Raw genomic sequence first — 25,392 nt, 5'->3', positions numbered from 1 at the left:
TGTGGAGAAGTGTAAGGTTTTGCACTTGGGGACTAAACATAAAAGCACAATACACGTTAGGAGGGGAACCCTTGGGGGAATCAAAAATGGAGAAAGATCCGAGAGTCTTGGTTGAGGCTAGATTAGGCAATAGCATGCAATGTCAGGCGGCGGCTGCCAGAGCCAGCAGAATATTAGCATGCATAAAGAAAGGGATGTATTCCAGAGATAAGACTATAATCCTTCCACTTTATAAAACTCTGGTCCGACCACATCTGGAGTATTCTGTCCAGTTCTGGTCGCCAGTCCTCCGGAGGGATGTGTTGGAGCTGGAGAGAGTCCAGAGAAGGGCAACTAAACTGATTAGGGGATTGGAGGACCTTAATTATGAAGAGCGTCTGCAATCGCTTGATTTATTCTCCCTGGAGAAGAGACGCCTGAGGGGGGACATGATAGAAATTTATAAATATCTCAATGGGGATCTCAGCTTAGAAAAAAAGCTATTCAGTCGAAGGGATTGCATGAGGACTCGAGGGCATACAATGCGATTAGAGGAGAAGCGTTTTAACCTCAGGCAACGTGGGGGGTTCTTTACTGTTAGGGCTACAAGATTGTGGAATTCTCTACCACAAGAGGTGGTTTCTGCGGGAAGTAAGGTGGCTTTCAAAAGACTCTTAGATGTACATCTCAAGGATCAGAACATTCAGGGCTATGTGAGATGATTACAGCCACACACACCTACACAGGTTGAACTGGATGGACTATTGTCTTTATTCAACCTCACCTACTATGTAACTATATATGTAGCAAGGAGTTCATATTTTCAGGAGGCAGCCTGCAAAAGCAGCCCCTGTATTTTTCTCTCTCTTTTTGTTACAAGATTAAGGCCCCTTTCACACGAGCTCCATGCACCCCTATGTAGCAGCAGATGTCAGTGGAGATATCTACGCTGACACCCGCTATCTGATCCGATCCGGTCCGTGAAATCCAGATGGATAGTAACCCTATTGTCCATCCACCTTGAGGAGTGGATCGGATGAAAACGGACAAGTGGTCCGTTTTTATCTGATCTCCCATAGAAGAGACCGAAAATCTGACAGCTTCGTCTCTGTAAAGTAAGCGGAGACGGAGCTGTCCTCCACCTGCTCAGCGGAGATCAGCGGATCAATCTCCGCTGAGCAAAACGGAGTCCGCCGGGCGCACCGCTGATGTGAAAGGACCCTAAATTTGTATTTTTTTTGTTAGAAAATGACTTCTAACCCCCTAAACATACATTTTGACATTTTTTTTTTTGCAGAGACCCTAGGGAATAAAATGGAGAGGAACTACGATATTTAAAGCGGAGTTCCACCCTGGATTTGTTTTTTGTTTTTTTTAATACCCCCGGGACAGTCAGGGCTAGTACATTCCACAATGGCTAGCCTCTGATCTGTCCCGGGTTGCACTTACCTGCAAGACGAAATACTTACCTTGCAAACGTCTTGTCCAGCGCTGCCATCTCAGATGTGGGCAGCTTGAAGCCAGCGCGTCCTCTTCGGCGTCTTCTTCCGCCTTCTGTGGTCCCACGATGCTCTGCGCCGGCCCCGACGTCACTTCCGGGTCGCGCGCGTCACCCCTCCACAGCTTCTGGGCATGCCCAGAAGCTGTTTAGAAGGGGATGACGCGCGCGACCCGGAACTGACGTCGGGGCCGGTGCAGGCGCAATGATTCCTGGGAGCTATGACGTCCAGCTCCCAGGAATCATTGCAGAGCGAGGAAGTGACGACGGGCCGCGGCCGAGGAAGGAGGAAGAAGGAAGTAAGGTAAGTATTTTTTCTTCGCTACGAGGTAAGTAAAAAAAAAAAAAATATGCGATTATCCATTTCTTTTTCAGGTGACCCGGAGCGAGAAGATGGAGGTAAGTATAAAAATAGGGTGGAACTCCACTTTAAAAAATCTCCATAGGCGACACTTTAAATGTCTTTACAGGTTATCTGTTGAATTACAGAGGAGGTCTAGTGCTAGAATTATTGCTTTCGCTCTAACATTCGCAGAAATACCTCACTTGTGTGATTCAAATGCCATTCACATTTGGAGGGATGAGGGGAGTTTCATTTTTTTTTTATTATATAATTATAATTTTTATTCTACTTATTGTAACACTGTCCGTTTAATTTTTTTTTAATTGATCACTTTCATTCCATTTACAAGCAGAGTAAACATCCCTTGCAAAATAAATAAGATAGACAGCTCCTCTTTATGAAGAGATGTGTGGTCAAAAAGACCAAAATCTCGTCTTTACCTTTAAAAGCAGAAGATTTAAATTAATAATAAATCCATTTTTAATCTTTCGCTTTTAAGTGATACTAAAGTCTCAGGTTTTTTTGTTTAAAAACAACATGTTCTACTTACCTGCTCTGATCAGTGGTTTTGCACAGAGCAGCCCAAATCCTACTCTTCTCAGGTCCCTCGCTGGCGCTCCTGGCCCCTCCTTGCTGCCGATTGCCCCCACAGCAAGCAGCTTGCTATGGGGGCAGCTTTCTATGGGGGCACCTGGCTTCTCTGTGTGTCCAATGGCGCCTGCTGCTGTATCTCAGTCAATCTGGGGAGAGTCCTGGACAGCCAAGCCTCTTGTGCAACATCGCTGGATCAAGATGGGGCTCAGGTAAGTATAAAAGATGCGGGCTGCTGCACACAGTTTTTATCTTAAATTATAACTAAAGGCAAAACTTTTTTAGTTTTGGACAGAGTGAGGGATTAGACCCCCCTGTCCGTTTTTATTGCTTTTTGTGTCCCTGTTAGGAAGATTCAGCCTATTAGTCATGTTTACCATTATCAAATTGTGGGTTGTTCCCATTGGAAGATTTTCACTCTACTTTTCTGGGAACACTAGTTCTGGTGACCTGGGAGGTCTCCACGAAATTCCCTTAGTTTGCAGGGATTTCCTTTCACTTCCTGTTTGACTATGGGACAGGAAGTGAAAGGAAATCTGCGCAATGGCGAAAAAAAATCTAACAGGGGTAATAATAAATAAAACTGTTTTTTTTTTCTTACTGTTAAATCTTTTTCTCTGAGGTTCACTAACAGACACAGCTTCAAGTCTTCAGACCACTGGGCTTATGCTCTTGCGCTCTAGGAGTAGGAATAGGCGCAAACCATTTTGGTTACGCGCCTGGGGCAGTCCCAGAAGGTATACCATCACCTCCTGCTATAGGACCCCAGTTTGTAACAAGCAGTCTCAGAACAACAAATAACTTAACCTCAAAAGAGGGGGCGGTGCTGTGTCTGTCAGTGATCCTCAGAGAAAAGGATTTTACGTTAAGACAAAAATCCAGGTCCATTTTACATTCACAGACAGACACAGCTTCAAGTCTTCAGACCACTGGGATGTCCCAAAGCAGTAAAATTCTAGCAGGGCAATGCAGAGTCAGCTTCTCCAACAACAAATATAAGGGGGCCATCTGACCAGGTGGTGGTAAATGAAGTGTTCACTATAACATTTCTGGCTCCAAAGAAAAACCACTAACAAAACAAATTTCGCATTCAGATCAGTAATGACTTTATCAACAATACAAGGCACATTCATCTTGCTCATCAGGATGGAATGCCTGTGTGAATACGTGGAATACCTCGCGTGGAACTCCTTTTGTACCCACGATTTTTCCAAAGTCAGAGTTTTGATGCACACAAAAGGAGTTTCTTGTAATAAACCTATGTGGGGGGCTGTAAAGTTTTAGGCAATGAAACAGTAGGGAGCGTTTGTAATTGGAATTCAGCCCTCATATTCCAAGAAGGAATTGTCAGCGATTCAATAGATTTAGCGGCCATGGTGCAATACTATATAAAATAAGACACCCAGGGTGCTGGATGATGTAACATGAAGGTTCCAATGGGTAGCAAAAATCTGCTCGAGCCCGTGCTGTGTGTAAACAATACAATACCCTTGCACCAGGAAAAAAAAAAAAAAAAAAAAAAACACAGAACAGATGCAGGGTCTTTACCCAAAACCTACAAACCAGGTGCGAACTCCAACTGTTCATGGAAAAATCCAAATAGGGGAGCGCCTGAGGACAGAGGTCGGAGGGGAATCCCCAAAAAATTGGATATTTGTACTTACCGTAAAATCCAATTCCCTGAGTTCGACAGGCAGCGCTCCCATAAAAATTTATAACTACTGGGATGTCCAAAAGCTGTGCCAAAAGGAAAATGAGGGGTGGGGCGAAGATAACCCAAGGCTAAACATAAGTCTTTAACACAGTCACAGGAGCCCAGTCTTAAAAAGTTTAAAACAGCCCTCAGGAGGGAAAAGCCCCTCTTAAACAGCAGCCTGCAAAACTTTGCAGCCAAAAGAAGCATCCACAGATGCCAAATATCTTCCTTATAGAATTTCGTGAAAGTATGTATTGACGACCAAGTGACTGGCTTGCAAACTTGCTATATTGAGGTCTGATGACGGAAAGCCCAAGAAGCACTCAGCGCCCGAGTAGAATGCGCCATGACAGGGAAAGGTGGAACCTGACCTTTAATGGAAAAGGCCTGAGTCACAGTATGTCTGATCCATCTGGAGATAGTAGCTAAAGAAGCAGCCAGCCCTTTTCTTGGTCCGTCTAACCACAAAAAGCGAGTCTGACCTCCAAAAGGATTCAGTAGCTGCCAGATACACCCGAATCGCATGAACCACATCCAAGGCATGCAAAGCAAATTCCTTGGGATGAGCCGGCTTGGGACACAAGGAAAGCAACAGTGTCCTCATTCAAATGGAAGTCAGAGACAACTTTGGGCAGGAACGAAGAACCCCTTTATCCCTATGGACTACTAAATAGGGACTGCGACAGGATAATGCCGATACCCTGCGGGTTGGGGAAGTAGCCACCAAGAATGTCACCGTCTGGGATAACGTAGGCAATATTGTCAAATGGAGGTTTCTGGATAACCGAAAGTACTAAAATTAAATCCCATGGCAGCAAAAGAGACCATAAAGGTGGAACCACAGGTGGCATCCCCTGAATGAAGGTAAAAACTAAATAGTGTGTGGCTAGGGGTTGCTGAAAGAAGATTGCCAGGGCAGACACCTGGAACTTGAGGGTACTCAAGGCCAACTTCTGATCAACGCCCTGTTGAAGAAAGGTTAAGATCCGAGCCACAGAAAAGCATCGAGGATGAGCGCCAATCGACTAACACCCAGAAATGTACACTTTCCACGTACAATGGTATATCTTGCTGGAAGACGACTTCCTCACCTTCACCATAGTAGGGATCACTGATCCAGACAGACCTCTACCCCTCAGCACCTGGCTTTCAATAGCGAAGCCATTAAAACCAGCGACTGTAAAAGAAGATGCTAGATCAGCCCAAGGGACAACAGGTATTTTCTAAGAGGAAGTCCCCAAGGGACGTTTATGGCCACACCGGACTTGGATTGGAAGATCCTCGCCCTTGATTCCTCGCAGGAATTGCGGAAGAAGCCTGAGCCGAGGACGATACTGGCCTTACCGTGTCCCTTGGATGCCTGCGGCATCCAGAGGAACTCGTGATCTCTCCACGAACCTTGGTATCCTCCTGTGGAGCCGAACCTGCTAAAAGGAGCTGCATGTAGGACTGTGCAAACAGAACTGTCTTGAAGGTGGATACCACCAGACGCAGAACCTGTATGCAAAAATGGGCAGAAACCAGCAAAGATGCCCTCCCACCCCAATAATGGGTGAGGGCAGACCTTCATGCTGAAGGGGCCTTGTCTGCAGGTCCGGAGAAGCTAGCTCTAGCTCCATTTCCCTTATTCTCCATCCCAGAAGCACAAAATAATTTTCTATGTGCTGAGAAGGGCCCCTGTCTGTAACGAGGCTCCTTCCCTTTCCTAGACTATGGCAGGAAGGTACTCCCCCCCCCCCCCCCCCCCCCCCCCCGTGATACCCCTAATGATGTCATCCAGGGTAGCCCCAAACAGGCGATCTCCTTGAAAGGGCAGATCAACGAGAGCTTTCTTAGAGGCTTGGTCTGCGGACCAATTCTTAAGCCACAGAACACGCCTAACACCATCGCTGAAAAAGTTTGGACAGCACAGGAGCTGTATCCAAAGCTGCATCACAAAGAAACTCAACATAAGCAACGAGGACCTGCTCACCCCCCAGGCGCTGGCGCAAAAGCTTGGCCCATTCAGTTAGGGTCTGAAATTCCAAAACTGAGGCAAAGACTGGCCGCAATGTTGAACCAGCCATAGTAAACATGCTGCGTGCTACAGCCTCCACTTCCCTGTCAGCCGGGTCCTTAAAGGATGGGATTCCTCTACTGGTATCAGGTTAGCTTTGCTCAACATGGAAACAGGAGGGTCCACCACTGGAGGACTAGTCAACTTTTTTAAAAGTGATTCCTCAAAAGGGTAACATACAGCAAAACGTTTGGAGACCACAAAGTGTAATTTTGGTTGTTCCCATTCCTTACAAGAAAACCTGTCAAAATAAGGCAATAAGGAAACACCTTTGGAGAGCGAGGTGACTTATGCGTACAAAACACAACCACGTCCGTGGCTACATCAGCCACATCTTCCTTTTTTAAAGTCTCACGTACTGCAGTGAGAAGTGTCTACCAGCGCTGTTTAATTCGCTGCGACCATGGAGGAATCATTCTCACCATCGGATGGATCAGGGGGTGTAATATTAATCCCCCTTAGACGGGCCATGTCCAGATGAGACAAATGGAGCAGGGAAAGGAGGGGGGACACTTTCTTCTGGGCCTTTGCCCACACGCCACTTCAACCCGGGACACTAAGGACTGCAGGACCACCGTCAGAGTGGGGATAGCGGGGGAGACCAGGGGTCTCCGCTGCATCCTCTGCACTCAGACCCCCACCAGACTCCGCATCCACCCCCCCAAAAAAAAAAAAAAAAAACGCCAAAAGGGGAGAGGGGGGACTGTACTTACTCGTCCATGGTGCGGTAACGCTCCAGACAGATTAAAACTGATTATGTAGAGCAGAGAGGGGGTTATTTACCAAGCTGACGGCCCATGGGCGTAGCAAGGTGTTTTTTGTTGTGCCTAGTCCTACTCCTGGAGGAGGCAATATAACCCACTAATTATGATTTATGGGGTGCTGTGTCCGTCGAACGAAAGAAAACAGAGAAAAAATCAACATTAAAAAAGGGGAAAAAACAACCCTGTGGGCCCTCACACACACAAATGTAGGTGGGAGATCCTGGAGACCTAGCAGTGTGCTAAGGAATTGCTCAGCAAACTCCCCAGGTTTAGCGCCTCCAGCCCGCTCAGGGATCCCAACCACCCGCAGGTTGTTCTGACGGAGCCTGTTCATCAGCGGTTTTGTCCTGGAGTGCCTTCACCCGTCTCTGGAGAACCCGCAATGGTCTTGAGTCTGTGTGCGCTGCAAACGTCAACTGCGAGATACGAGACTCAGCCCCGGACAATCTGGAGTGGTTCTTTTCCATATCATACTGGATGAGGCTTATGCCCGTAGGCAGTCTTTTGGTAGTCAGCGCTTCCTTGTAGGAGGTAATTGCCACCAACAGATCAGCAGGAAATGGTCCGGTTTCCTCCATGGCTGCAGGAGACGTTTGCCTGCTGAAGCTGTTGTAGGGGTGGACGGTGTGGCTACGATGGCCGCAGTGGGGGGGGGGGAGTGAGAAGAAGCCAGTGTTTTCCGGTCCAATTTAGGCTTGCCATGTAACATTGCAGGAGAAGGTGGCATGCACACCTGACGGGGCATGGACAGGGTGAGGGCTGCAAAGAAAAATGCAGACCGAGTAAATGCAGCTTAGCTGTAAGGACTCACGGAAAGGAGTGGGAGTATAGGGGGTCCCTCAAAAAACATTGCCAGTTTCCAATCACCTCAAAAGATACCAGCCTGTAACCCAGGGTCTAGATGCATACTTGCCTATCCAACTAATCCAGTGTTGTCTAGCATAAGCTGCTGTTCCGTCTCAGCACTGTGGTTCCTATGCTGCCATCTCCTCTCACAGGAGGTCAGGAGGGCAGCATCCTCTTCCAGGTTCTTTGATTCAGGCACACATGTTCAACATGGCAGCCATTTCCTGGGGAATGAGCAGTGCTGCACAGATTTTTCAGGTACATGCAGTGAGGCCAAGGTTCTCTGAGACCTCCTGAATGTGTGACATCGGTATCTAAGGAGGTTCCAGGTGGAAGAGTAGGGCAAGGTCATTGTTGTCTAGTCATGAATATAGGAAGTACAGGTCTAGATCCCACAGAAGAATTGTTTCACCACTTCCCCTCCAAACAATGCAACATACAATTATGTAATATTGGGGGCGGGGGTAGATTTATGGCAAGTGGTAGGAGAGGATTAAGGCCTGTATTAAGCATTTATTCATTTCAATGCAATGACTATCCACCTTAGCCTAAAAGCAAATACAACACTTGACATATATGATAACAAAATGATTTAGATAAACATTACCTTTTGCTTCTCTCTGTAATCTTCACCTTCAAAGTTGTATACACTGGACTCTGTATCCATAGTGAAGTTTCTCAATGAACTCTCACCCATGTTTGAGAGCTTTTCTTTCAGTTCTGCAGTCTTGATGGAAAACACAATTATGAAGACTTATTTCTGCTCTACATCATACATTGACTGAGAAAACACTAGGCTACATAATGGGTACATGCTAATTCTTAATTGTAAACATAGCTTAAATTATTATAAAGACAAATAAAATGCTGGCCAATAATCTGATATCCCAACACCGTGCACATTTTAAAACCAAAACCCTAATGTATTAGCAGCATTTCCTATTTCCGAATAGTGATTTAACAGTAAATAATGAAGCACTTTCATCACAATTTTATTATACATACACGTGCAATTATGGGATTTTTGTAGCAGATCTTTCATGATGGATGGGATTTTGATTATGGGCCATCTGGACTACCTACCCCTGTGAACTCAGTCCGCAGCAGATCTGGAACGTTCTTTCCTTCACAACCATATCACTGAAGGATATTGGGTGGATGCTGAATCTTTACAAGTCTGTCCCATTTTTCCACTTCCTGCAGCCTGTTTCCCACTCCTTGCTTGGATTACCTGGGACTTATTCTGGATAGAAGGCATGTAGTCCAGATAGATTTGGAGTGAGGACTCACCGGACGCCTTCAGCTGCCATTGTGCTTTTGCTGGGTTTCTAATGTGTGCCTGTACCTTTAAGGGGGACTGGCCTTCCTCAAGGCACACCTTCCCCTAATTTATCAACCCCTATACAGTATCTCACAAAAGTGAGCACACCCCTCATATTTTTGTAAATATTTTATTATAGCTTTTCATGTGACAACACTGAAGAAATTACACTTTGCTACAATGTAAAGTAGTGAGTGTACAGCTTGTATAACCGTGTAAATTTGCTGTCCCTTCAAAATAACTCAACAGCCATTAATGTCTAAAACGCTGGCAACAAAAGTACACCAATCAGTAAAAATTTCCAAATTGGGCCCAATTATCCATTTTCCCTCCCCAGTGTCATGCGACTTCGTTTCAACAAGGTCTCAGGTGTGAATGAGGAGCAGGTGTGTTAAATTTGGTGATCGTTCTCACTCTCTTACTGGTCACTGGAAATTCACCTCTGAGGATTTGAAAAAGGAACTGTTGCTCTATATAAAGATGGCCTGGGCTATAAGATGATTGCCAAGACCCTGAAACTGAGCTGCAGCATGGTGGCCAAAACCATACAGCGGTTTAACAGGACAGGTTTCACTCAGAACAGGCATGCCATGGTCGACCAAAGAAATTGAGTGCACGTGCTCAGCAAAACATATCCAGAGGCTGTCTTTGGGAAATAGATATAGGAGTGCTGCCTTCATTGCTGTAGAGGTTGAAAGGGTGGGATCAGCCTGTCAGTGCTCAGACCATATGCCGCACACTGTACCAAATTGGTCTGCATGGCTGTCGTCCTAGAAGGAAGCCTCTTCTAAAGATGATGCACAAGAAAGCCCGCAAACAGTTTGCTGACGACAAGCAGAATAAGGACATGGATTACTGGAACCATGTCCTGTGGTCTGATGAGACCAAGATAAACTTATTTGGTTCAGATGGTGTCAAGCGTGTGGCGGCAATCAGGTGAGGAGTACAAAGACAAGTGTGTCTCCATGAACTCCATGCCCAAGAGGGTTAAGGCAGTGCTTGAAAATAATGATGGCCACACAAAATATTGACACTTTGGGCCCAATTTGCACATTTTCACTTAGGGGAGTACTCACTTTTGTTGCAGGCAGTTTAGACATTGATGGCTGTGTGTTGAGTTATTTTGAGGGGACAGCAAATTTACACTGTTATACAAGCTGTACACCCACTACTTTACCTTGTAGCAAAGTGTAATTTCTTCAGTGTTGTCATATGAAAAGATATAAAATATTTACAAAAATGTGAGGGGTGTACTCACTTTTGTGAGATACTGTATATGTTCTCGGTTGCAAACTCTCAAATTTAAAGAGTGCACTTTACAAAGGGGACTTGGCAAGGCAGTATGGCCTCCACATATATTTGCAAATGTGTGCGATTAGAACCTTTATTTTTTAAAGGAAATTGTTAAGACTGTCAATTATTTTTGCAGGCTAGCTGGTAGGGGTGATGGAAATCTTGATTATACAGTTTAGATAGCCCACTATCAAATCCAATCTGTCATCAAGATCTGCTGTGTCCTTCAATGAACAGATAATAAAGTCCTTGTATTATACGGATGTCCAAAACAGAACTTTAGCCATACGAAGTGATAACCATCTTCTATTCAAGATGCAAGAAAGGCGAGGAAAAAAAAAAGGCAACTACCTCATTCCTCATGTATTCAAACATAAGGTTTCCAGAATATGCAGTATCAGGATAGCTCTCTTTACAAACTTGCTTCTTCATCAGGTGATTATTGCTTAAAGCAGAAACTTTACATAATCTTGCAGTTATTGAAGAATTAAAATGTACCACAGATGAACTCATATTTTCTGCACTTGCATAAGGCCACTTTCACACTGGCACACTCCGCCAGGGGATCTCTCCACTGAGCAGGCGGATGACAGATCTGTGTCCACTCCGCTTATGCAGAGTGGACAAAACACAACCTGCTTTCCTCTATAGGCGGTCGAATGGAAACGGGCCATCTGTCCATTTACATCCCGGAACGGGTCCCTCATCCCTTGTTTTTAGAGGAGAGGAACGGATGTCCGCGGGTGTGAACAGACACATGCCCATTGACTCCCCCTGCTCCACAGAAGGCAAAGGATGGTGTGATCGGGTGCGCGACTGACATGCGGACCCGTCCATGTGAAATAGGCCATAGTTGCACAAAACATCTAAATCTAAAAGCATTAAGATATTGTCGTTCTATCCAAAACAAGCATTTTTTTAATGTCAGATCAGCAGCTTGCCAGTATGACAATGCAGGTTAGTCCTGTCCTACACATTGGTCATGGCAGCTTCTTTAGGAGCGTACTATCCATCTGATCATCTCACACAACCATCTCTCCTATCCATAACAACTAACCTTGCTATGTATTGCCATCTAGTGGCCACAGTAAGCATGGCATGATCTGTTCAAGGATTTGGGGGGGGGTTCTAGGGAGCAGTTCACACTGCTCCATTAAATCACAGAGCAGCTGCCGGCTGGGAGGCAGTGCGGTGCACAATTCAGCAAACCGCACCGTTGCGACCCCCCACCCCCCTCTTATTATTTTAGAAAACTTTATGTAAAGTGTACAAAAAACATACACTTCATACACGTAAAGGTCAGGCAATACGCTGTGCTGTAAGTTGCAATGCGATTTGTGATGGTGCGCTGCAATGAAATGCAGCATGTCTGCATTTTAGTGCAGCCCTATGCTGCATTGCAGTGTAAATGGGTCACATAGGAAACAATTGTTTCCTGTGTGTCCCTGTGGTGCCAGACGTTTTGCACTGTAGTATAACTTTTGTCACTACACAGTGTGAATTGACCCTTAGAGGAAAAATGTCTGCCCCCCAAAAAATTATGAACACTAATGCAGTCACCACATCTAAGAATTGGTCATTTGCAATTTTTTTGCAGGGTTTTATTATTTTTGATACTGTACCCCTAGGTCCTTTACTGAGCACTAGGCAAAAACAGAGCTGTGTGTTGCAGATTGGGGGGGGGGGGGGGGAGATATTGGCCCCCAGCAGAGGGTCACCCCAAGGTATGTTTTGTTTTTTTGGCAGCACACTGCATCCTGCAGCAGGTGGCAACATCAAACATCTCATGTAATAACAGATTTTCAATTCTTATGTAGTTTTATACAACGCTTTTTGTTTCGTTGTGGTTTTGTCCCATTTTATTTGTTTTTGTTTCTATGCCTAATATGAGAATGAGTCCCGGTTCACATTTGTGCGATGTGGGAACGCTACGAATATGCAACGTGATCCCGCATCGCATCCGCACCTCTGGCAGTTCACACTGCCATATGCGATACGCAGGGGGTGTCAATTGAAAGTTAACGACACCCCCAGTTGAGATTGCATATCGCAGTGTGATCTGCAAGTTGGCACAGAATCGGATCGCACTAGTGTGAGCCACCATGCGATCCGATTCTGCTGCGGATAAAAAAAGGGCCATGTGCGTGTTTAGTGTGGATGCAGTGCGAATTCAGCCATACAAACTGTATGGCTGAATTTGCACCACACAGAGATCGCATGTAATTTAGGAGCAGTGCGCTCCGAATTACATGCAATCTCTGTGATCGCACTAATGTGAACCAGGGGTTAAGACAACATGAGATGTTTACTGTGTCCATTAGATGGCAGAACATAGTCGTGTTATGAAAGATTGGAGATAGGTAAACATGTTTGCTTCTTAAAGCATTATGGCAAGTTATGACCTACGTCAGAGTGATTCTCAACTCCGGTCCTCAGGGCACACTAACAGGCCAGGTTTGAAAGAAAACTGAAACACATCACAGGTGATATCATTTGCTTCTCCGTGATTGCAGTATTGTAGTCTGCATCTCCACCAAGGTAATACTTAAAATCTGGCCTGTTAATGTGCCCTGAGGAACGGAGTTGAGAAACACTGACCTACGTCCCTACACTAGTGCTACCAACCTGACAAGTAGTATTAATGGTACCACACACACCTTTTGTTAAAGCTGCCATACACCCTGTTTGACTCATAAAATGTGAATTTATGATAGGTTGTTTGAATATCTGAGGAATATCTGAGGAATTTGAAAAGTTGGTGTATTATGACCTATAATTTGTAGGTCATAACATCCAGTGAGTGTTAATTCTCACAGCTGGAGGGTACCACAAGGTGTGTGATGACACTGCTGATACATTAACCGCTTAAGGTCCACCCTTTAGCAGTTTTACTGCTACAGGGCGGCACCTCTGCACTGGATCGCCTACATAAACACACAAATGATCTGGCTTTTCGGGGTAGGGTGCGCACCCGCCAATCTAGTAGAGACGCAGAAAAGCAGTTTGCCTATGTAAACAAGGCAGATCCCTGATATGACAGGAGGGAAGGCATAGATTCGGTGTCTGCAAAGCAGTGACTAGGATCCATGTCTTCGCCTAGTACATATAAACACTGGACAGGCACAGTTAAACCTTTAATTGCCCCTGATGTTAACAGCTTCCCAGCCAGTGTCATTAGTACAGTGACAGTGCTTTTTTTTGTGTCACTGATCCCCAAAAAGGTGTCAGGTAGTGTTCAATTGTCCGCCGCAATATCGAAGTCCTTCTATAAGTCGCTGATCGTCGCTATTGCTATTACCGGGAAAATTTTTTTTAAAATATCCTATAGTTTGTAGATGCTATTACTTATATGCTTATTTACCAAAAATATGTAGAAGAATAAATATTAGCCTTAATTTATGAAGAAATTGTGTGCGTGTAGACAAATTTTATTTGGGCACAGCGTTGCATGAACAACCAATTGTCAGTTAAAGTAACGCAGTGCCGTATTGCAAAAAATTGGGCTAGTCACGGGGGGGGGGGGGGGGGGGGGGGGTTTAAATCACCTGGAAGTCAAGCGGCTTAAGAGGATATTCATTACTCCGCTGATTTCGGACATTCTATACTTCGGAGAGGATATTTATTACTTCATAATGTTGGGGTTCTATTTTGGACAACCGATCAGTTCTCACTCAGTCTTATAGCGAACATCAATGACTATCATTTACTGCTATGCCTATACAGCATTCACTGGAGCACTGGGCTGGAGAGAGGCAGCTCCTGACTTATATGGTCAGGATCCTTCCAGAGCCATTGACACAGCCACGTGATGTTAGCTGACAGCGGGAAATAACCTGCTATAAGCCAACTCTGGGTCAGAGGACTGCAAAAGAATGTACTCCTGCGATCCTTAAGAGAAGTCTGATCAAAAAAAGATTTGGCCATACTTCTAAGTGTTGCCTTTGTGTTATTCAAGTTCGGCCATGACTATTCCTCAGCAAATTGGATTCACATTTAGATTCACATCCAGAAATGCAGAGGAGTCCTTTACCTTCTTTTCACCTCTTTCCAAGATGGCGTTAATATCTTCCTCAGTGATTTCACTATCCTTTGAAGCAAACACATGTGTGGCACCATGTCGAATCATCTGAAGCATTTCATCCTTTCCAAGTTTATTTAAATTTTGGTCCACTAATCTGCCTGTGATAAATTAAAAAGGAAATAAAATCAGAGATGAACATTGGGGTTAGTACTGTAAGTTTATTGCTGGATAAAGTTTGGGGAAATAAAAGTGGTTGATTTTATGCATGAAGGTAAAAAAAAAAAAAAAACTGTGTGCACCAGCCCCCCTAATCCTTACATGAGCCCCCTCTTGATCCAGCGATGTCGCCTCTCCAGGGACTCGCACTTCTTGACTGACTTTTCACAGCAATGAGAGCCATGGACTCAAATTGCTGTCAATCACAGCCAATGAGCCAATCAGGACATGGAGTGGATATGGCAGGCAGCAGCTCCGTGCAGGAATTGACACAGCCACGGGTCGGGAGTGCCCCTGCATGGGTGCCCCTAAAGCAAGCTGCTTACTGTGGGGGGAACCCAGAAGGAGGGAAGGGCCAGGAATGCTGGTGTGAAATCTATAAAAGAAAAGATAAAAAAAAAAAAAAAGGAGAATCCGGGTTGCTCTGTGCAAAACCATTACACAGAGCAGGTTTTTTTTTTTTTCAATATGAAACACCAAAAGGTTTTAATATCACTTTAATCTGTTAGGTTACTTCTACTGCATCAATAACACAAATGCCATCTTTTAGGGCCCAATGGCATTTGAAAACAACAGAACTTCAACATACCACAACACATTATCATGCATTAAGGTGTGCTGAATTGTGGAAAATAGTTCATGCAGCATTTTTCATGCATTTGTCAGCCCATTAAAATGAACAGGCTGTCTTAATTAAATGCACATCATCATGTAAGGGTCCTTTCACACGGTCTGCATCCACCAACGGACTCTGTTCTGCTCAGCGGGGATCGATCCGCTGATCCCCGCTGAGCAGGCGGATGGCAGCTCCGTCTCTGCTCTGTGTGCGGAGACGGAGCTGTCAGATCCCCACTGTCCTCTATAGGGGAATCAGATGAGAACGGACCGCTTGTCAGTTCTCATCCGATCCTAACCGATGGACGGATGGAAAAAAAGGTTTCCATCCGTTGGATTTCACAGATAGGATCAGAAGCGGATTAGCAGCGGGTGTCAGCGGAGAGGTCACCACTGACATCCGCTGCCCCATAGGGAAGCATGGGGCATCCGATTAGGTCCGCCTGGAAAACTGACAAGCGGATCTGATCGGATCGTTCGTGTGAAAGGACCCTAATAATGTTAAATATACCACAAAGATGTAAAGTGGCGCTCATCAATATATTTGCTAGTTTTAGCAATCTTTTTGCACTTGCTTTTTCACACTTTTTTTAGCACACATTTTTCCTTCTCTACATTTCCCCTCATTTAGCAAATGGACACACCATTGTTCTCCATTTACTATAAAATAAATAAATGAAACTGCTCACATCATCTGGATAATCAGTCTAAGGCTCCATGTACACGGGACGTTGTTAAAAGTCCCTTTGAATGCTGGAATTTTTAGGACGTTTGAAACGTCCGTTCGGTCGAGTTTGTACCCGCGTTTAGCGGCGTTTGCGTTTAGAAGCGTTCCTAGAGGTCAAAAAAATTATTCCCCTTTAAAATGAAAAAACGTGAACGCTAAACGCGGGTCATCGCGTTCAGACGCGTTTGTGCGCTTGAAACGCCGGGAAACACACGTTCGAACGCAAATAATTGCGTTCTAAAAACAGTCCCTGAACGCAACTGCCTGCAAATGACTGTAAACGACCCTGTGTACATGGACAGATAAGATAAAATGTAGATGGGTTCAGGGGCTTCTGAAAAAAACGCCCAACTGCTCCTAAACAGCCATTTCCAGCGTCCCGTGTACATGGAGCCTAACACGAGTGTTAAATCACATTAATGCAGCCAATAAAAAAAAAAAAGTGCCTAATCAGGCAAGACTAGTTTGCTTGTAACGTAGCACATGACAACGAACAAAACCCCACAACGTTTGTTGTGGTAACAGGCCTGTATGCATAGGTCTGAATGGTTCCTAACAAACTTAAAGTGCGCTTTTTGTTGCTTCAGTAGATTTAAATCAATTGCAATAGGTAAAAAAAAGAAAAATGTAAAAAGTACAATTTCATTATTTGTACAATCCAAAATACCAGTCTTCCCACAAGTTATCATCAAAGAACAGAGATTTACCTTGCTGAATAACTATGGAATCCAAACGTAGCTTCATTTCTGCTCTCTCTACAATACGTTCTTCAACTGTGTTATCTGTGATAAATCTGAAGACTCTGACAGTTTTTGTTTGTCCAATTCTGTGCGCTCTATCCTAAAAGGGACAAAAAAAAAAAAAAAACCACCTTTATTTAACCACTTAGGGACCAAGACTATTTCTGACATTTGTGGTTTACAAATTAAAATCAGCATTTTTTGCTGGAAAATTACTTGGAACCCCAAAACATTATATATATTTTTTTCAGCAGAGACCCTTGAGAATAAAATGGAGATCATTGCAATACTATGTCACACACCGAATTTGCGCAGCAAACAATTAAAAAAAAAAAAAAAAAAAATACACTTCAATTAAAAAATATCACAGTAAAGTTAGCTTATTTTTTTGTATAATGTAAAAAATTTTACGCTGAGTAAATTGATGCCAAAGAGGTCATGCTTCAAAATTGCGCAAGGTGATGAAATGGCAAAAAACGATGGTACTTAAAAATCTCCATTGGCGACGCTTTCAATTTTTTTTACCAGTTTGGAGTTAGAGGAGGTCTTGTGCTAAAATGAATGCTCTCGCTCTAACGATCGCAGCGATACCTCACGTCTGGTTTAACCTCACGTCTGGTTTGAACACTGTTTACATGTGTGGGCACGACTTGCATATATATATATATATATATATATATTTTTTTTTTTTATAAATATGTTATACAATGGTTTTGCGCAAAGTAGCCTTAATCCTCCTAGGGTTCCCCACCAGCACTCCTGGCTCCTCTTTTCAGTGTGCCACCATAGGAAGGCGCTTCCTATTGTGGCACAGCTGCTGTGCCGCGCACCCCGCTCTCTTGTCACAGGATATGACTGACCGCAGCAGAAGCCAATAGCTCCCGCTGTCAACTGTCCTGTGAAGAATTGAGAAAGCCGCTGCTCTCTAGCACAACGCTGGATTCGAGATCAGGCTCAGGTAGTATTGAGGTATTGAGTATTGAATAAAATGGCGATCTTTGAAATTTATGTCTCACGGTTTTTCAAACAATGTTTTTGGAAAAAATGCATTCTAATGAAAAAAAAATATATATACCCCCATTTTTCTATATAAAATTAAAGAGGATGATACGCCGAGTAAAAAGATACCCAACGTCACACTTTAAAATTGTGCACGCTCGTGAAATGGTGTCAAACTGCCTGTTTAGCGTTAGAGGGGGTCTAGTGCTAAAAATGATTGCTCTCGCTCTTATGTTTGCGGCGATACCTCATGTATAGTATGAACACTTTTTTTTAGATCAAAACAACTTTATTGTGTACAGAAACAGCACAAATGATATACAGCAAGAAACGACTGTGAAACTACACAGACGTGAAGGTGGTTGTGCTTTCCCCACAGAGAAGGAGGAGAGAAGATGGGGTAGATCACTGCAGATGTAACCACCCACTCAGCCCTAACCAGAACTTGGAATGGGGATATATACCAAAAGCGGAAAAGGAGGAAAGAAAGAAAATCTATTCCGTGGTGAGGGTAATTAGTGCTACCCCATAATTATTTTATTAGTTTGGGCCACGGTGGACCAAACAAACAATCTTCTTCACCAATTGCTGTGCCTGCTGTCAGTGTTGTATAAACTGTATGTAGCACTAGCTACATACAGTATAGAGTACTATGTTTCAGCAGAAGTACAGGGACTTCCTGCCTGCTCCAAAAACTGAGTCAGGCTACTTACGCTAGAAAACCTACAAAGCCTGAGTTGTGAAGAGTCTTGTCCCTGGGATTCTACAAGGGTAGAAAGAAAGAAGAATCCAAAGAAGAATTTGGTATACTCATCCTCTGGAAAGGACAGCATCTTCTACCACTTTCTCCGGGGGATCCTCAGAGGGTTCCTACATTGTCAGTAACGAGGGAGGGGAATGAGAGCATTTCCATTTGCAACAGGAAAGCAGGGGCAAGAGTGCACACAAAGCGATGATCAAAGATCTACACAGGCGGGCGTACCCGGAAGTGATCATGTGACACGCACAGCGTGTCTCTCCGTGCTGAACCCACCTCTCCCAGGAAGGAACTAGGACGCCGAAGTAAGCCCGAGAGATCGGGAACGCGAAGGACTGAGAGAGCCCTCAAGTCTCCATAGTGCGCCCACGCCACCCCGGAGAGGAGAGGAGAAAGTGGAGTTACGGCGGCAGTAGCCCTGGTCGGATGCCGGTAGCGGTAGAAGACCAGCTGTAGCGGCGGGAGAACGGTGGTGGTGAGAGAGCGAGGGCTGCGCAGCATGTCGGGGTGTGTAGCTCTGTTTCTCCCCCGACTTAGCTGCTTGCTACAGACAGTACGGACTGCACTTCTGATGGAGACCTGTGGACGGTAGCTTGGAAAGTGCTACTTGGGAGACGCTCACTCAGCCTGCATCACTGGACCCTCTCCCTTCGGGCTGAGGGACAGCGGCACTTTGCCTTATGTGCAAGTCGGCATATGGGGAGAGAGTCAGTTATTTTCCCTGCACAATCGGCAGCCTGCACTCCATACACAAGGGAGCTAAAAGGAGCAGCTGGATCGGAGGACTGTCAAGTAGGTAAGCCCTCCAGCCAACTATATTACTAGCTCCTATTAAACCGTGGCTGAACTGATCACTTGAATTGTATGTGTAACCAACGGCCCTCATGGAATGGGTGTGAGGCACGGTGAAGTGTGAGACCTGTGCAGGAACCTCTCCTTATCTCTTCCTAAGGCATGGGTTCAGGAAGGCTTGATAGGAAAATCTATCTCTCACTGGATGTTTAAACAGCTTTCCTCTCCCCACCTGCTGAATAATGATGTAAGATATTACCCAGTGGAGAACATTACTTGGAGCATTATATTTAAAGAGGCACAGACTCCCCTGAACTGAGTTATAAACAGAGACTATAAGTGGAGGAGGGGAAGGGAGAAGAGTGAGTGGGAAAGGAGGGAGGATGACGCTTACTAAAAGAAAGAAGGGAAAGAAGAATGCAGTAAAGTCACAGACAAGCAAACCAGAGGGAGAGATTGTAAGATTCCTCACTAATAGCCAGAAATTATCCAGAGACGCAAGGATGGAAGCATGTGAGAAGAGTGTCCTGACAAGCCCAGGGTCCGGGGATACTCCTAATTCACCAGCCACCTCCCCAGTCTCAGAAAACTATTCAGATAGCCCAGGTAATGGACAAAGAGAAAACATGGCAGCTGGTATACATGCACAGGCTTTGATGCAAAATTCAGAACTGAAAGCTATGCTCCAGGCTTTGCCAACAAAAAACGATATAGTACAAATGATTAATAAAATAGAAGAAACACATCTAAAAGAAATGCAAGTGATAAAAAAAGATATACAAAAGATTACAACACGTCTAGAAGAAGAGGTAGCAGCCAGAAAAATTTTAGAAGGAAAAGTGACCTCATTAGAAGTAATTAGAGATACACAGAGGGAGACAGAAGATACGGTGCAACTTCAATTAGAAGAAATGGAGAATAGAAGTAGACGTAGCAACTTGAGAATTCGGGGGATACCTGAAACTATAAATAATGACAAATTAACCGAAGTGGTGGAAAATATTTTCAAACAGGTTCTGAGGGGTGAACTTCCTGACCGTCTTGAAATAGAAAGGATACACAGAACTTTGGGCCCCAGAAGTAAAGATGAGAAAAGACCAAGAGACGTGATATGTAGATTACATCATTACACGCATAAGGAGACAATCTTAAGGGAGGCCTGGGGAGCAAAGGACATAAATGTGGAAGGAACCCCGATTAAAATCTTCTCAGACATTGCTAGAGGAACACTGAGGAGAAGAGCACTTTTAAGACCCTTATTGGACCTAGCAAAAAAGATGGGGTGCACTTATAGATGGGGATTTCCCTTTTCGGTTATATTTCAAAAAGACGGTCGATATTTTAACCTCAGATCCTTTCAAGATCGAATGGCCCTTTTTCGGTTTATAGGAACAGAACCAATACAGGTTGTAAACTGGCTAGCCCGGATACCGAAGGAAAGATTCCCTCTGTACCCTCAGCGGCAAGAAGAGGGACGAGCCGCTGGGATAGAGGAAGAGAGAGGATAAGGAGGACTGCCTCTTAAATCACTTGCTTATTTTATTTGTTCTTTTTTTTTTTTTTTCCTCTCTTTTTCCTCCTCTCCTCCAAATAGAAGGACTCTAAGTGACTGTGAGGAGGGAGCACCACCTACCCTTAGTTTGCTTATTGTGTGACAGGTTTAGGTTTAGAGCACATTTAGAGAGGGAGTGTTTAAATTTTTTTAATACTCTATATCAGTATTCATTTTTGATACACTCTGTAGGGGATTGTTATAACTCCCTTTTTTTTTTTTTTTTTTTCTCTTCGACAGGTTTTGGATTTAGAACACATTTAGATAGGGAGTGTTGAATTTCTTCAATAGTCCCTATCCGTATAATTTTTGACACACTTTATAGGGATTAGGGATTTTTTTTTTTTTTTTTTCTCGACAGGTTTTGGATTTAGAACACATTTAGATAGGGAGTGTTGAATCTCTTCAATAGTCCCTATCCGTATAATTTTTAAGAACACATCTTGGGAGGGAGTACTCACATTTTCTAATACGATTTACCCGTTTTATTAATATATAGACATTCTGCACGGGGAGGTTTTTCCCCCCCCTTTTTTTTTTTTTTTTTTTTTTTTGTATGACACATTTTGGGTAAACAACACACTTTAGGGAGAGAGTGTTAGTTATTATAATACTTTCTGCCCTTCTTATTAATCCTAAATACACGGGGAGGAGGGATGTTCCCTTTCTTAAAAGACATTACATAGGGGGAGGAGGGGAGGGGAGAATGTGAGACATGTAATTAAAGTGAATAGTGCATGGATAAATGATAATACCGGTATTAAAGAAATATGTACTGTATGTTTGACTGCCCCATGGGGAGGGGAAAGGGGAAGAGTGGAAAGTCAGGGAAAGTAAGAGAGGGGGAAAGAGGTAGAAAGGGGGGGGGGGGGGGAGTTACCCACGAAGTATTAAAATATAACGGAGGATGAGTCAAACCCCCCACCCCTTGTATTAGAAAGTGCTATGGAAGGGAAGAACCCCTCTCATCGGCTAGACAAGAGTCAGATAAATGAGAAGCAAGAATTGATAGTCTTTCCACTTCCCCTAACCCCCCTAGGGAGATATATTCTGAGTTTATGATGGGGAGTGAAAGGTAACCCCTCTGAGAGGGGAGGTGGGGAGGGGGAGGGTAACTAGGATAATCCAAGTGGGAGTAAAATGATAATACTTCAATGGAAGGAATTTATACCAGTGAATGTCCGGACTGTTTTACAGGGGGGGAGGGTGGAAGAATGGAAAGATGCAGTGTATTATAGATACAGTGAAGGAAGGAACAGGACTCCACCCCCTGGCTCAAAATTTTGGCATGGAATAGGAGACCCCCCCCCCCCTCATAGTTAGACAATTGAAGAATATGGACAGATAATCTTTCCACCTCCACTACCCCCCTCTGGATGTGCAATTGGGGAGATGGTAAAGAGCTGGAGGTGACCCTCCAGAGAGGAGGGGAGGGGAGAGGGAGAGGAATAGGCTGGGATGCAGGGGAAGGAGGGGAGTAACTAGAATGGCGTTATAGGAGGAAGTTACATGAGAAATCAGAGATAAAAGGGAGGGGGGTGGGAGAGTACGGGGAGTGACACTCCGGGGTATAGTCCTTTTTTGGTTCACACAAATGGCACCGAAAAGTGCCGTGTGAGATAAGGATAAGAAAGGATATCCGAAGTGACGAGGGAGAGACTAGACCTCTTATAGAGGCCGACTTCTCTCAATCGTCAGAGGGGGAGGGAAGGGAGGGGAGTAGGGGTTTTTTTTTTTTTTTTTTTTTTTTTTTTTTTTTCTTGTGCTCCGCTGACCAGGGATGGAGGATTTAAAAATCACTTCCTACAATGTTAAAGGATTAAATATCCCGGAAAAAAGGCACACATTGTTAACAGAATTGAGACGATTAAAAACTAACATTGCACTAATACAAGAAACGCACTTTAGGGCAGATAAAATATCCCTCATCAGAAATAGATTTTTCCCACATATATATCACTCCACATATACGCAAGCAAAATCTCGCGGGGTTTCTATACTGATCGCAAAGGGTGTACCATGGACTTATCAAGATAGTAGGCATGACTCAGAAGGAAGATTCTTATTTGTTAAGGGATTAATAGGGGAAACGCAGGTAACGCTCGCAACGATATACACACCTAACAATCGACAGGATGCATTTATTTCTAGGACTCTAGCTGAGCTGATGGGGTACACAGAAGGCCAATTAATTCTGGGAGGTGATCTTAATGTACCATTGATATCAGCAGTAGATACATCCTCCGGGACTACTACCCTCACTCCTGGAATGAGTAAACGAATTTTAAGAGCTTTACATAAAGCTCAGTTGATAGACGTATGGCGCCTTCAGCACCCTTCGGAAAAAGAATATACATTTTATTCAATTCCACATAGGAATTATTCTAGAATTGACCTTTTTTTCGTACCCCATGCTCAGCTACAGGCAGTGAAAAGGTCAGAGATTAATAGTATTACATGGTCAGATCATGCTCCAATATCAATAATATATAGCTTGACACCAAATTCGGCACAGAGAAGACGCTTCTGGAGGTTAAACGAGGATTTACTCCAGAGAGAGGAGGTAGTTAAGGAGCTTACAGAGGAGATGAAGGCCTTCTTTGAGATAAATGACCAACCGGAGTGCCGGACGGGGACCCTCTGGGAGGCTCATAAATCGGTGATGAGAGGCATCTTCATCAAGCATGGAGCACGGATAAAAAAGGAAAGGGGGAAGCAAATGTTACAACTTTTAGAAAAACTTAGCTTACTAGAGATAGAACATAAACACACCTTATCAGAGACGGTGGAGGGAGAATTGAAGTTGATTAGAAAACAGATAACGGACCTGTTACAATACAAAGCTAAGGCAGCTATTCAAAGGTGTCGGAAAATGAATTACGAATCTGGTAATAAATGTGGGAAATTATTGGCCAGTACAGTAAGAGAGCAGAAATTGAGGTCGTACATACCGCATATCATCACAACAGAAGGGGCCAAGAAAACGTTACCAACACAAATAACAGCAGAATTTGAGAAATATTATAATTCATTGTATAATTAAAAAAAAACCCCACCATCTCTAGAAGATATTGAAAGATATATAGATCAGTCACAGCTCCCTAAATTGATAGAGGCGGATCGGGAGGATCTAGAGAGGGAAATTACCATCGAGGAGATAAAGCAAGCACTTAAGTCTATGAAGCCTGGGAAAGCGCCGGGCCCAGATGGCCTAACGACTCAATATTATCAAACGCTGTTTCATATCCTAGGCCCATATCTAGCAAGATTATTTAATGCATCAGATATAGATGGGAAATTTTCCAGAGATACACTCACGGCCCATATATCTTTGATATTAAAAGAAGGTAAAGACCCGTCTTCATGCAGCAGTTATAGACCAATTTCTTTACTAAATGTGGATTTAAAAATATTTACTAAAATTCTCGCAAATAGACTGGCAAGGGTCCTCCCAAGCTTAGTACACTTAGATCAGGTGGGATTCATGTCATCAAGGGAAGCAAGAGACAATACTACCCGAATTCTCAACCTAATACAAGTAGTAAAGGAAAAAAAGATTCCGTGCGTAGTGTTGAGCACAGACGCAGAGAAGGCATTTGATCGGGTGGGATGGCCTTTTATGTTTGCTGTGCTCAAATATATTGGAATAGGGAAAGAGATGCTGGAAAAAATCACCAGAGTTTACACAGAGCCAACGGCTAGGGTGAAAGCTAATGGCATACTGTCGGATGCCTTCCCAATCAGAAATGGCACAAGGCAGGGATGCCCATTATCGCCCTTACTTTTTGCCTTGGTTGTAGAACCTTTCCTATGTAGAATTCGACTAAATCAAGATATTGAGGGGGTAAAGATAAAAGAGAAACAATATAAAATTGCCGCTTACGCGGACGACTTACTATTTTCACTAACTAACCCAGGTATATCATTGCCGAATTTAATACAAGAGTTTAAAAAATTTGGTGCTATGTCATATTTGAAAATCAACTTTGGGAAGTCAGAAGCGATGGGAATAGGGGTACCTATTTCCCAAGTAAATGTACTGAAAAGCAGTTTTGGTTTCAAATGGAAGGAAGAGGCGGTGAGATACCTGGGGACATTCATACCAGCAAAATTAACGCGGGTGTACGATCTCAATTTCCTGCCCTTGATTGCAAAAACGAGGAATCTATTAGAACAATGGCGTAAAGGGATGCACTCATGGTTTGGTAAATGTAATTTGTTAAAGATGACAGTTTTGCCAAAATTTGTGTAGTACTTGTTGCGAGCGTTGCCTGTCAAGATCCCCAGTGTCTTTTTCAAAGTAATACACTCTCTGTTTGTGGAATATATCTGGAATTACAAAAAACCACGAATAGCAAGACGAATTTTAATATTGCCAAAAAAAAAAGGGGGTCTAGCCTTCCCAGATATACGCGCATATTATCAGGCCACTCAAGTGGCCAGAATTTTGGACTGGTGGCACCATTCGGAAAATAAATTGTGGGTACAAATAGAGCAGGAACAAACAGAAGTGGACTTGAAGAGAGCGATATGGTGCTACCAGGTGTTACCTAAGTATTTGAAAAACCATTTGACAATAGGAAATA

At 43.9% G+C, this 25,392-nt stretch overlaps 1 protein-coding gene across 1 annotated transcript in view; it reads right to left on the bottom strand.

Annotated features, from left to right (window-relative positions):
- The window catches only part of SMARCA5 (SNF2 related chromatin remodeling ATPase 5), a 166,567-nt gene that overhangs the window by 16,553 nt on the left and 124,622 nt on the right, over nucleotides 1-25,392 (bottom strand). The window contains exons 14-16 of the mRNA XM_082273714.1: nucleotides 16,674-16,806; nucleotides 14,418-14,566; nucleotides 8,381-8,500 (exon numbers count right to left, since the gene is read on the bottom strand). Of these exons, the coding sequence (XP_082129840.1) occupies nucleotides 8,381-8,500; nucleotides 14,418-14,566; nucleotides 16,674-16,806 (402 nt within the window). The remainder of the gene's footprint in view (nucleotides 1-8,380; nucleotides 8,501-14,417; nucleotides 14,567-16,673; nucleotides 16,807-25,392) is intronic.

This window comes from Pelophylax lessonae (genome assembly GCF_965119305.1).
Source record: "Pelophylax lessonae genome assembly, chromosome: 1".
Classification (NCBI taxonomy): Eukaryota; Metazoa; Chordata; class Amphibia; order Anura; family Ranidae; genus Pelophylax; species Pelophylax lessonae.
This window is presented reverse-complemented; position numbering and strand designations above follow the sequence as displayed.